Source organism: Haematobia irritans, chromosome 3 (assembly GCF_050003625.1).
Source record: "Haematobia irritans isolate KBUSLIRL chromosome 3, ASM5000362v1, whole genome shotgun sequence".
Classification (NCBI taxonomy): Eukaryota; Metazoa; Arthropoda; class Insecta; order Diptera; family Muscidae; genus Haematobia; species Haematobia irritans.
Genome location: NC_134399.1, coordinates 14,337,742 through 14,352,198, shown reverse-complemented (window position 1 = coordinate 14,352,198; position 14,457 = coordinate 14,337,742). Strand labels below are relative to the sequence as shown.

Here is a 14,457-nt window from a genome sequence, read left to right as displayed (position 1 = left end):
AACTGTCGGTTGAAGTATTTGGCGCACCTCTTCGGATCAGTCACAGTCACGTCGCCAAATGTGACTGAAATCCCATCATCCCTTGTGGAGGGGTTCGAGAGGGCTCTAACTGTTGACCACAATTTACCAGTTCCTGTTCCTAAGTTACATTGCTTCAGGTGCTCTAACCAAGTGTTCCGCTTGTGCTCGTCGACTATCTTACTAATCTCTAGATTTAGTTCTCTGATTCTAGGATCAGCAGGGTTAGCACGACGGCGTTCATCACGCTCGTCTGCGAGTCCCGCCGCTTCGGCTGGGAAGTTGGGCCTCACCTGGGCAATTCGACCAGCGGGTATGAAGCGAGCGGCTGCTGCGTTGATGATGTCCCGGAACTCCCTCTGGGCAACATGAACATGTGAGGGGGACGGGAGCTCACTGAAGCGGCGATCGGTGTATTCTCTGAAGCCTTCCCAGTTGGCTTTCTTTTGATTAATAAACGTCCGGCGTTCAGAGGTTATGAAATCGGAGGGTCGGTTGATGGTGAGAATTATGGGGAGGTGGTCCGAACCCAATGAAATGACGGGTTGCCAGGAGACGTCATTTATCAGACCAGGCGATGCTAACGATAAATCTGGCGAACTGCTGCAGTCACCCATAATTCTCGTGGGGGCCTCTTCGTTCACCGTGCAAAATGTGGAGTCGTCTATCTGCTCTGCCAAAGCTATGCCCCTCTGGTCATTACCCAGGAGAGAATGCCAAAGTTCATGGTGGGCATTAAAATCTCCTAGAACCAATCGGTTATGCCCGCTCAACAACCACTCAATGTTTGGGCTATAACCAGGAGCACAGCTACCAACCGGCGGTATGTACACATTGTATAGCTCTATCTCGGCAGCCCCACACTTAACTGCTACCCCCATACATTCCATGTACGGGTCATTAGTGTCTAGCACAAGCGTGATAGGTCTATACTGCACGGAACGGTGTAATATGAAAGCCAGGCCACCACCTCCATTTCTTGTGCGATCCTTCCGTAGGACATTGTACCCATCACAATGTCGTAGGCTGCAGGTGGGATTCAGCTTTGTTTCCTGGATCGCCGCGACCCTTATCCTTTTCCGATTCATAAAGTCTACGATCTCACTAATCTTACCACGGAGCCCGTTGCAATTAAATTGCAAAAATGATGCACTCTCCGGAACTGGTACAACAATATTCGGTGTAAGATGCTGCGGCGGAGAATATTGTTGTGCGGGAGAAGTCGGTGGGGTCACATAATCAGATGACCCACTGCTGCTGTCATTGGCACAGCATCCTGCCACGAAGTCAGTTTGACTATACTCCCGCAGCGATGTTAGGCCGGAGCAGTTCCGGAAGTGCACCCATTCCATGCACCGGTTACACCTCACCGAAACCGAGCGATGGTGAATTCGATTTCGGCAGACGGCACAGTACCATGGTCCGGGGTTTTCCTCTATCCCGGCTCGGACCAAAAGCAGGCGGAGAAGGCTCCCCGGGATGCACCTTCTCCAACACGAAAAAACGGACGAGACAACACGTACACTGAGGTGGCAGCCGCTGGCCGATAGCTGGTATCCATCGGGTCAATCCGGTGCGTAGAACCCGCCGCCGTGGGATTGAATGTGTGTTTGCGTCAGTGTGTGTGTGTGAGAGCATTTAAACTCTTCAATTAGGAATTGATTGGGTAATTTCATTTTGTATAGTTATCCCCCCTTGATCTACGGTTGATTAGGTGGGAATTTTCTACTCCTTTCTTTCCGCTGGTACATCTAACATGCCACATATCATAAATGACAAATCATCCGATGGATCTGGTTCTTCCCATGTGAAATTTTCATGATTCTGATTCATCATATAGGGAGGCATATAATTATAGTAATGATTTTCCATGGGAGGATCTTGTGTTACTTCCATTTGCTCTTGTCGTTGTTGTTGTTGTTGTTGGTGGTGGTATTTCATTGTGTTGTCGGAAAAGAGTAATGTGTCATCATCGTCATCATCCACCACATACGAGGGTATTCTACGATTCGTGGAAGACGATTGACTTGGCAAGCTTTGTTTTCGTCGATTTGTATGTGTCACTTCTTGGCTGGCCATTGATGGTACCGATGACGATTGATCTTTCAATAGAACAATTGTCTGTATGTGTTTTGGCAGAATTTGTTTGATATTGTGTTGCTGCATCAGGTGTTTAACAATATTGGTGCGATGCAATTGTATATAATTGCAAAGTGTACAAATTCTCGCTTCCACCCGCAACACTTTGGGATCATGTGAATAGTCTTGCACAACACTACTACCTTCAGAGCAACCTGCGCCTTGGGCCTGATGCTGTGTAAGTAGAGATCTTGTGGGTTTTCTTACACCGCATCCAGAACAACGATAAGCATATTCACCGGTGTGCATGGTAAAATGTTGATACCAATAGGGAAGCATAAATCGCGAGTCTTTCTGACAGAAAACACAAAAGCCTTCATATTGGGGCTGGCCATTTTTGTAGAGGGACATATTTTTAATATTGCAAGCTCCCCTTTTTAATTGCTCCAGCTGAGTAGCGCTTAGCCGCGAATTGTAAACTTCACAGCCTCGATGTTCGTTGACATAATGGTGAACAATGCGTTGGACACTTAACTTACAAACGACACAGATGTCTTTGCTTTTGGAATTGACCACCATATTAATATCTGTATTCTTGGGCCAACGACGAGGTTGTGTCACATGGTTGGCACCTGATTGGAAGTGATTCTCATAGAAATTTGTAGATTTTTGAGATGAACGTTGCATCTGTTGTTGTTGTTGCTGCTGTTGGCGTCTCAGTTGAGCTTGTTGCGCCTGCAACTGCTGTTGTTTTTTGTAAATGCGATGCTCTCGAGGTTCATCGTCGTCTGATATAACTTGGGCGTCCTCATTTTCTACATTCTCTATCCAGTTGGCTGTAAGCAAAGCTTCAGCATCATTATGTGTGCTATAACTGTTTACATTCCATGAGGAGGGGTTACGTCCTGGTTGAGCTGGTAAATAAAAACAAAACAAATTAAATTCCCTGTCTATAGAGCCCAAGATGTTACTAAATACCTTTTCTAATTTGTGGGGCGGGGGACAAAGCTGCTGGAGGTGGCCTGTCACTCAAGGTCTTAGCAAATTCTTGTAAAAATGAACTCTCAAAGGAAGCGGCTTGTCGCTGGCGCTGACGTTGAGCTTCTATACGCTTCTTGTCGATTTTCCGTTGAACTTCTTCACGGGCCAAACGTTCTGCCTGCTCCTCTTCATCTTCCAGATCGTATTCGGCCAGATCATCTTCATTGTAACTGAAGCTGTTGTCCAGACGTTTAGCACGTTTCGAACGCAAAGAACGCTTAGGGCCATCAGCGTCACCACTACTTTGGTCAGCATTATCCACGGCCACACTAGAAGTCTTATTTTTCCCAGGTACATATTCATCTTCCTCCAGTTGTCGCTTACGATTATTTGATGAGGCCGATGAAGAATTTGCATTGGAAGATGGTGATGGTGATGCAGCTGGCATTTCCATATTACAAGTCCTCAATATAGCTTTATTGGTAACGCCATGAACCAGCAATGGGAATGACTTATTTTCCACCATCGAACAGGTTAACTCACAAAAACGTCGGCCATGTGGTGTAATCTCTTTAGAACTCTTCAAGAACATCGAACGCATCTCCAACATCAATTGATGATTCAATTGATCCTTAGCTGTTTGGGCATTCATATTTAGACTGGTGCGCACGCCTTTGATGTGGACGAAGTCCTTATATTTGAGTGCTTTCTGTAGGAAAACAAAACATGCGTGTGAGGCCACCAGTTGGGGATTACAGAACTGTGTAATAAAATTATCCAACCACCGAGCATAACGACGTTCCATCTCAGCCTCGGCTGCTCCTCTCACACTTGATGGATTGCCATAAAAGGCATTTGGTATTATGACACTTTTATTGGATAGCAAAGCAGAAAATGCGGGCGGATTTATTCCTGCTGTGGCCGGCTGTAATTGAACAGCATTAAGAAAATTCGATTGTGGTGTAGCCGGAGGTAGTGGAGGTGGTGCTGGTTTTCTCTGTTGTCTCGGTATTTGGGTAGCAAAACTACTGGCTGAGAGCATGCCGCCACTGGGAGCCATAAACGTTTTGTTGGGACTCTTTTTGTTTAAATTTTTGGCAGCCATTAGTGTACGTTTTGGAGGAGTTCCAAATTTGGGCGGTAAAGATCTATTATGGCTTCCACTACTTCCACTACCGCGACTAGTTCCTCCTTCTTCATCGGAACTATCCAATAACTCAATTGTATCGACAACTTTTCGAGTGGAAGAATTTGTGGGAACCCCAGGCATTGAACGTCGAAAAGTCGTGGCCTTATTTAAATATTGAAAGTGGTTGTGTTTGTTATTATTCGATGTTTGAGGCACTATTGTGTGTGGTGATGTGGAAGCTCGCGTAAATTGTGGAGGTCGAGATGTAGATTTTCTAGCACTTGTTCTGGTAACAGTTAAATTTTTGGGTACGGTTATGGTGGATGACGGTAGATTTATAGTTTGCCGTTTATTACTTTCTGGTGGCGTTTTGGCGGCGACACTGCTGCGGGTTTCTCTTCGAGGTGCAGGAGATTCCGTAGCCGGCTCTGCAGGAGGGGGTTCGTCATCATCAGATTCTATGCAAATGGGTGAGTTGCGGGTTTCAATGAATTGAACTTCATCATCGTCGTCATCGTTAGTATCCTTCGGGGTATCATTGGCGGCTGTATTACTGTCTTCGCCGACAGCGGTGCTAATGTTACTATCTCCATTATTATTTGGGGAGTCTACCTCCTGACTCCCCAAACAATTTAATGGATCATTGGCAGCGCTATTACTTGTTTCTGTCTCATCGTTATTGTGGGTTTGCTCCTCATCTCCCAAAATATTTCCCTCCTTTGCTTCTTCTATCGCTACCAACTCGGGTTCTAAAGCTGAACACGAAGATTCATCTTCTTCCAACGATTTGCTTTGTTTATTTTTCTTAACAAGATCCTCGTCATTTGAAGATTTGCCTTCATCGTCATCATCATCACCATTTTCCGTTTCATCGGGGACAATTAGCTCTTCATCGCCATCGGGTACCATAACATCTTCATATTCACCATCACCTTCGTCATCAACAGCATCCTCATTTATCTCGGAATTGTTACAGTTTAAAGAATCTGTATTTTCGATTTCATCATGGGACTCTTGAGGTTTTGCAGAATCATCAGTTGATGCTTTAGAGTCATCATCTTGATTTCTGGGAATATCCGAACTATTCTCCTTATTATCTTCTGTGGTATTTTTGGTATTATCATCATTATTGTCGGAATTTAACTCCGATATGGTACAATTTGAAGTCTCATTGAGGTCAAGGTCCACAGGTTTTGTAGAATCTATTGATGATGTTTGGGAGTTATCTCCATTATTCAGGGGATCTGAGTCATTGTTCTTCTTTTCATCCGTTGGATTTTTCATATTATCTTCAATGTAATGGGACTCGATATCTGGAACTTTTCTATTGCTATGATTATCATCGCATTTGGCCGTATCAATTGGGGAAATGATTTTCTCTTTGTCCTCTGGAGATGTCTCATCTGTATTTTCTATATTCTCTTTGTTATCATCTTTATTGTCGTTATCTTTTGTTGTATCTTTCGTTGTGTCGTCCTTATGTGGTTTATCGGCTTCTTTTGTGACAATTTCACAATCTTTTTGTTGTTCCACCATATGCTCATGTGGAGATTTCTCCACTGTTGAATTATTTGATGTATCTTTTATTTGTTTAGAGTCGTCATTTTCCTCCTCCACGTTTTTTGCTGCAGATGTCTCAAGATTTTCTGATTTCTCTGTTGATATTTCGGGATTTTCTGATTTCTCTGTAGATACTTCGGGATTTTCTGATTTCTCTGTAGCTTTCTCTGGTTTTTCTGATTTCTCTGTGGTTCTCTCTGCATCTTGTGTATTACAATCAGTATCCATGGTTTTAGGCAATTCTTCCTCAGGACCTTCCGTATGTGCTACTTCATCGTTGTTACTCATCGTGAATGTCTGAAAAAAAAAATATTGGAATTTTATTACTTTTTTTGAATACTATCAAAATAATTATCATTGGACAGATCTGTTTATGTGGGGAAATCAGTTTATATGGTTGTAAAGATAAAATGGTCATATAGGAATTAATAGTCTTCTCACACAGTATCGATGTACAGAGGCATATAAATGCAATATTGTTTGCTTTAATGAGAATTGAAATTGGATAGCAATCCGAGACTTTCTCAATTTACATTGGAGTATAGAGGCGTTCCCTATATGTTCCCATATTTGGAAGGGCAAATTTTTGTTTGGCGATATTTTTTTTGGCCTAAAACATAAAGCTTTTCTTTAATGAGAATTGAAATTGGATTGCAGTTCGAGAAAATCACAATTTTGTTTTGTTAAAAGAAAATTAAATTCTTGATATTGCAAATATCGGAACATGAGCCCGCCTTGCATACACAGGATCGTGGGTTCAAACCCAGTTTCGACCAAACACCAAAAAGTTTTTCAGTGGTGGATTATCCCACCTCAGTAATGCTGGTGACATTTCTGAGGGTTTCAAAGCTTCTCTAAGTGGTTTCACTGCAATGTGGAACGCCGTTCGGACTCGGCTATAAAAAGGAGGTCCCTTGTCATTGAGCTTAACATAGAATCGGGCAGCACTCAGTGATAAGAGAGAAGTTCACCACTGTGGTATCACAATGGACTGAATAGTCTTAAGTGAGCCTGAAATATCGGTCTGCCACTATACCTAACCTAACCTATCATATAGGTCTAGAAAGGTCTAAAAACAGCAGCATTCTATTTGTTAATATATAGCTTCCTATGCAGCATAGAGAAATAAGGACTTCGGGTAATCATTATAGAAGGTTTCTGTATCACCTAAACAGGTTAGGGATTTTAAAGAGAATCGGAAGGTTACTTTTATAACTTTTTAACATTTAAAAAAGTCGAAATTTCAAAAAGATATTTTTCGACTTTTACGATTTTTGCTGAATTTTCAGCATAAAGAGCTACATAAACTTCTCTTCAAGTTAAAATGTGTCTTTAAAATATGAAGTTCGATAAGCCGTTTATCACTAAAAAAAGAGCCGATTTCGGGTAGCAATTATAGAAAGTTTCTATGTCATCTAAGCAGGTTAGATTATAATGAGAATCAGAAGATAGACTTTTATAGCTTTTTAATATTAAAAAAGTAGACATTTAAATAAGATATTTTTCGTCTTTTAAAATTTTTGAAAAAATATGACTGAGACTAGACCGGGAATTTTGGCTGTTTGTTGAATATTTAGCATAAAGAGCGACATAATTTGTTCCGCAGTGTGGCGGAGGGCCTAAAAGAAAAACAAACCGCTGTATTTTGTGTTTGCGGAATAACGACGGTCTCACATTTGAATGTCCTAACATAAGTCCTATTTCAAGAGATTTTCCGATTAAGAAGCTTCGCAATGCTCGTATCAGACAACTCAGTTGCATGGAAATATTGAAGAAGGATAACCAAAATATCTATGTAGCTCTTCATAAACTATTCAAATGCTCAGACAAGATACTATAATTTCAAAACAACAATTAGATATTCCCACAATTATTAATAATACCCACAATTACACCCCAGGAAAGGTGGCATCATAGGTTAGGTTAGGTGGCAGTCCGATGTATCAGGCTCACTTAGACTATTCAGTCCTTTGTGATACCACATTGGTGAACTTCTCTCTTATCACTGAGTGCTGCCCGATTCCATGTTAAGCTCAATGACAAGGGACCTCCTTTTTATAGCCGAGTCAGAACGGCGTTCCACATTGCAGTGAACCACTTAGAGAAGCTTTGAAACCCTGAGAAATGTCACCAGCATTACTGAGGTGGGATAATCCACCGCTGAAAAACTTTTTTGGTGTTCGGTCGAAGCAGGAATCGAACCCACGACCTTGTGTATGCAAGGCGGGCATGCTAACCATTGCACCACGGTGGCATCATAGATCTGGTGTCTCACACAACTTTTACGACTATTAGCACATATGAAACAGAAGAAGAATATGTACTATATTCTTTACTGGTTCAGTGTTTTTGGAATTTACTCCTAGATAAATTTCCAGAAAGCATTTTCCAATCATCTATTTTCTCTTCAATTACATTTAGTCTATAAGGTAAAACGAATAAGACTGTTTTTTAAGTCTAGTTGCAAAATATTTGCCTGTCTTGGAAAGCGCAAAATACTTCGTTTGTGTAGTCTGTATGGTCTGTATACCATACTTCCATAGATAAAAAAACTACATTCACATTATTGAATGCTAATTTTCAATGTCTACAAAAGCCTGAAGTGAAATCCTCCAATTCAGAAATTTCTTGCTGTAGAAATCTTCATCCGTAAAGGCTTCCTACTAGTTGCAAAAAGTTCTTCCAATATTGTAAAATATGCAATAGTATCGAAGGGGGTATTTCTCTCCAAAGGGGTAAGTTTTAATCCAAAAATTTCTTGCAAAGCTAATGTTCTCCTCTATATTTCCAGTGTATGGTATAGCCAAACTCCAATCTCTAGAAAAGCATGGCTTAAAATGTTAGTTTTCAGGCATTTCTAGCTGTAGTGCAAAATATGAAATAGTATCAAAGTGGCATTCTCTCGGAAAAGTCAGTCCTAATCCAAATGTTTTCAGCAAAACCAATGTTCTGATCTATGGCGTACCCAGAAAAGCTGGGCACGAAACCTTAGTTGTCAGAAATTTCTGGCTGTAGAGAACTCCTTCAATAAAGGCTACCTCCTTACTGAAAAAATTTATCCCATAGGGCAAATCATGGAATAGTATCTAAGGGGAGTGTTTTTCTCCTAAGAGTCAGTTTTTATTCAAAAGTTGCTAGCAAAGCCAGCGTTCTGATTTATATTTCCAGTATTTGTCTTAATCCAAATGTTTCCAGCAAAGCCAATGCTCTGATCTATATTTGCAGTATATGCTGAACCCAGAAAAGCTTGACAAAATTTCTGGCTGAAGAGAATTACTTCATTAAAAGATACCAGCAAAGCCAATGCTCTGATCTATATTCAATATCTAGAAAAGCATGGCTTAAACTTTAGTTTTCAGAAATGTCTGTAGAAAACTCCTTCATTAAAGGGTACTTCCTAATTGAAAAAAAAAAAGAAATCAAAAGTTTCCGGCAAAGCCAATATTCTGATCTATATTAGCAGTATATGGAGTAGCCAAACATCAATGTCTAGAAAAGCATGAAATTTTTTTGTAGGAAGTTCCTCCATTAAAGGGTACCTCCTTATTGAAAAATTTTCATCTCATTGGACAAAACATGGACCAGTATCTAAGGTGATGTTTCTTTCCGAGGAGTCAGCCTCTACAAATTAGTATTTCCAATAAATTGATCACTATATCGTTTTCCCATATATTTGCTACGTATTGATATCTCTGTATGGCCGCATTCAAAGAATATGTACAGTTTACAAGGCAATATCATCCTTTCAATACTCATTGGCAAAGCGATAATATTTCAATGTTTGTTTTTACCACATCCAGTAGCTGACAGATACTGTAAAGGAACACAGAAGTCTTACAATATCACCATCTTGTAAATTTGGAATCCTCAATATACTCACAAATCTAATGTTGGAATATTTTGGTTTGCAAGATGCTGAATGTGACGTCACAATTTTTAGGCATATATTTATGACCCCTTAATTAGTCCCAAATTGTTCTCTATATACGCTAGCTTGCTAGAAATGAATCCAAAATTTCTTTGTTTTCGCCTTTGCGGATATAGCAAGGGATGAAATTTCTAGTATCCCAAACAAGAGATATTTTTTCCAATGAATTTTTCTTTTCTACATTTTTTACACACTACACAAACGGTGGAAGACATAGTGCTTAAGCACATTATTTTGGGTAGTGTGGCTTACAGTGGGCATTTTGCTGTGAAAAGGCAAGCAAACAAATTTCATGTAACACAGGTTGTTGGCAATTTCTTGAACGGGGTAGGTAGGGTTGAAGAACTCAACACCCCCACCCCCCATGAAACAAGTTCCATGCATCATCACACAATATTTTGGCGGTAATTTCACTGCACACAGCAAAACGGCTGACGGATGATGAATGGATGAATGGTAGGTAGTAGCTATGTGTGAAACATGTTTATGGTTGTTTATACAAAAAAAAAATTGACAGTATTAGGGGATAGTTTTGATCAATAAACACCCAGCCATTCACAATATAAAAAAAAACGTTTTTGAGGGATTTTCGCGCATTAAAATTTTTTAATTTTTTTGGCCCACTGTTACATTTGTGGTACCCAGCAAAATTGTCTTTCTGACATAAATTTTAAGTTTTAAATACACTAACACCAACAAAGACAGCACCGCACACTATAACAAAATCACCAATAATAAGGTGAAGCAAAAGATTTACCAATGGAAATTTTTTGTGAACTAAAACAATCGAAAAACAATGCACCACTCTAATGTTATTTACACATTTCTCGGTTAAATTAATCGTATTCAAACGGCGAAAAAACTGTCACAATGACAATCGGCAAATGTTGTTTGACTTTTTGTGCAAGAAAAAACTGCAAAAACAAATTTTCCGCTGATGGGGAAGAATGAAAGCAAAAACAGACAGCGCTTGGCACAAACACACTACATTCCAATTTTTTTTTTGTTCATATTTGAAACAGTGATGCCAACTTTCAAGTGGTCTAAAAAAATGTATGAACTGAGAACGATGGGCGAACATGTTGGTTTTCAGAGTCTTCGAATTGGAATAAAAAAAAAAACGCTTGGAAACAAATTTGTAATATTTTTTTTTTACAAATATTAACTTAAATATTTTTTTATTATTCTGATTCAATCGCGAAATTAATTGGTTCGATTTTTTAATTGAAACTTCGTCAATCACGAAAATGATAGTATAAATCACATAATTAATTTGAAATAAAAAGTATATTTGAATAAAAGATTAATTGGTTAATTAAAAATTTAATTAATTTTGGTAAAAAACTCATTTATTTTTTTAATCCCTTAAGTCTGGTACTACAGTGCACTCGCGGTAACGTGAACTAATTAAAACCAAGGGAGTTCACGTTAGCGAAAATATTTACGTTAGCGAATTTCAGAACAAAACATAGACATATTCCGGAATTTTACACGTTCTGACGTGATAGTCTTTTAGTTTTGTTATTAGTAATTTTAAAAAACTTAATTTAATTTCATGGAAAATTAAAAAAAAAAGAGATAGGAAAAATATCAGTGGGTATGGAATTATAAAGCAATTTAAATTAATAATTAAAATTCACGAAAAAAGCCAATCTAGATCACAAAAAAAGTTCCGTAGGTGTATTTGAATTAGTATTTGGCATTGTGAATCTGCCTTTAATGTAAAATTTCATGTTTTTCAGCTTTAAGGTGGGTATTAAGTTCGAGTTTAGCCGCTAAAAACGTCATTTTTTCACGATTACTTTTCTTTAATAATCCGTTTTAAGGAATAAAAACATTGTGAACATTTGCTTTGGGATTTTCCCCATCAAGTTATAATAACATTTGCAACAAATACGTATAATTTCATGCATTTTTCTTACTGATTTAGTTTTCACTTTAGCGATTTTAGCGGCTAAACTCGAACTTAATACTCACCTTTAAGGTGAGTATTAAGTTCGAGTTTAGTTCCTAAAGTGAAAACTAAATAAGTAAAAAAAACATAAATTTATACATATTTGTTGCAAATTTTATTATAACTTCACAAAGTTTGTATTTCTTAAAATGGTTTATTAAAGAAAATTAATCTTGAAAAAATGACAATTTTAGCGGCTAAACTCGAACCCACCTTTAAGGAGTAGTTAGTGTAAGAACAAGTGTGTTCACGTTAAATCTTGATGAAATCTAGATTAAAAAGCAAGTGTGTAAACATATTGGGTTAAATTATTAGCTTTGAATCGAACTATTATAAGAAACTAAACTTGAAAATTTTAACGCGAAAACGGAACATAGTAACGGCATTTTGATGAAATAATTTTACATGAGTTTATATCACAATGGACTGAATAGTCTAAGTGAGCCGGTCTATAAATCGTGCTGCCACTTTATCTTTCTTATAAATTTTCCGACATTAATAATAGTTGAATTTTCCTTTAGATTTGAGTCAAAATTTATGAAACTAATTATTTCCGAATGAAATTTTCAATTATATTTTTAATTGACGTTATTTTTAATTTGATTAATTTTATCAATAATGTTTTAATTGATTACGTTTTAAACTTCAACTTTCTGTGCGTAATATCAGAATAATTATTTTTATTAAACAAAAAAAAAAAAATAACAAATCTAATTAATAATAAATGCTATTAGAAATTTATAATTTTATATAATTTTTAAAAACTTTTTAATTATAAAATTTAGCCATTTTGGGAATATTAATTATTTAATTTCGTTTCAATTTCAATTTCCATTTATTTCGTAATACAAAGCCAATGGAGCCAAATAAAAAAATGTATTACATGACTATAGCCTAAGTAAATACGAATTCAAAAGACTAAATAATAGATAGTGTCCAATTATTACCACCAAAAATATAGAGCAATATCAACTTAAAATTAATGCTCTCGAAAAAAACGATGCATTTTTAAACGGAAAGCATTATTCGAATGGGAGAAATAATTATTTAGTAATTATTAAAATATTTTTTTAATTGCTTGTCTAAAGCCTATTTTAATTGTTTGGCGGAAATTGGGATAGTTTTCCCATCGCTTCAAAAAATTTTCACTTGACTACCAGACATTGCTATTGTTTGGCCCCGTGAAAATTATTTTATCTTCAAATAAATCTATAAATCAAAGACATTACATGTTTTATACAATGGTAAATGATTTTTGAAATCAAGCTAAATTGGCATCGAGAAGACTCGAGAGAAATAAAGATTTTTTTTAAAATTATTTTTTGTGTTCACAAATAGAATGTGCAGATATTTAAAAAACAAAATTTTATTATGGATTAATAACCCTCGAAATTTTAAAAACCTCTAAAATAGGGATTTTCCTTGTCACATGTTAAAGCGTTACAAAACCAAATTCGCAAACATAGTTGACATCACTGATTTATTAATTTTCGTTCAGATGGGAAGCATGGTTGTAACACAAAGTAGTAAAAAAAGTTTTTAGTACTTCACTCACTCATACACTGTGTGTAATAGAAATATCAATTATTACATACAAATTCCACTAATGGGGCCGTCCAAACTGTAGAACCACAAATAATGGGAGCACTCGCATCGACAAAAGTTGTTGAGTGAAATGGTCTAACCGCAAACCGTGTAGAAATCAGGCAATGCAATTGGCAAACATATTTCTCCAGGTGTTTTGTAGTGTGTTTCTTTTGAATGGGCAATATAGCAACCCTTTGTTGAATTTAATTTGACTGTCACTACGCTGATTGTGTGGTGTTTGGTGGCTATCTGGTAGATTGGTCGCTGGGTACTGCTTACTGTTGGCCAATGTACTAAAAACTTGAAATGCAGAATGGCAGGGTTACCGTGTCTATGCTATTTTGTTTCCGTTTGTATTAATTTAACGGGGACTTGTTTGGAGAATTTTTGAAGTTATGCAAATAGAATGGAGACAAATTTGGCTGGAAGGATTGTAATCCCAAACAAAAACCGGCTTTTTGACCTTTAGACTTTTTCAAAAAATTTGAAATATTGGGTGCAATTTTTAATTTTTTAAAAATTTTGAAAAGTTGATTTTCGACATTTTCAAAAATTGATTTTTTGACCTTTTAACTATTTTAAAATTTGGAAATGTCGAACTGTTTTAAAAGATTTGAAAATTAGGCTTCTCAACATTCAAAATATCCAAAGTCGATTATGGGAATGTAAAGAAATTAAATAATAATATTTTTCTTTTGAAATTTTTGTAAAATTAAACTAAATTTTTATTTGGAAATTTTCGTATTTTTTTTTTGTCTATTTTCATGGGACACTAAAAAATGAACCTGATATGAAAACTGCATGGACATGAAGCATTACCTATTTTTATTAAACACACAGAAAAAAAAATTCCACTATAATTTTTCCACTTACAAGTTTTAATTGACTTTTAAAAAATAAATGAATAGTATCAATTAAGTTTTTAATTGGATCAATTAATTTTTTTAATTGACTTTCAATTCATTTTTTAATTTATACTATAATTTCTATGATTGAAGACATTTCCATTAAAAAATTAATTAGATCAAGTAATTTCGTGATTGAATCAGAAAATTGTTTTTATCTATTTTTGTTAAACACACAGAAAAAATTTCATGAACATTTTTCCAATTAAAGTCTTAATTGACTTTTAAAAAATATTCAATTAAAAATTTAATTGATTCAATAAATTTTTTTATACAAAAATCGATCACAAAAATTAATAGTATCAATTAATTTTTT

General features: G+C 36.7%; 2 protein-coding genes across 3 annotated transcripts in view; one reads left to right on the top strand and one right to left on the bottom strand.

Annotated features, from left to right (window-relative positions):
- Positions 1-14,457, top strand: part of Elys (AT hook containing transcription factor 1 homolog) — a 37,892-nt gene that overhangs the window by 5,472 nt on the left and 17,963 nt on the right. The window lies entirely within an intron of this gene.
- Positions 1,606-13,439, bottom strand: LOC142229497 (uncharacterized). Its single transcript, XM_075300058.1, has 3 exons — positions 13,245-13,439; positions 3,076-6,064; positions 1,606-3,011 (listed from the first exon to the last, which is right to left on the bottom strand). Exons 2-3 carry the CDS (start codon positions 6,053-6,055, stop codon positions 1,744-1,746), a joined length of 4,248 nt encoding a protein of 1,415 aa, XP_075156173.1. The 5' UTR covers positions 6,056-6,064; positions 13,245-13,439; the 3' UTR covers positions 1,606-1,743.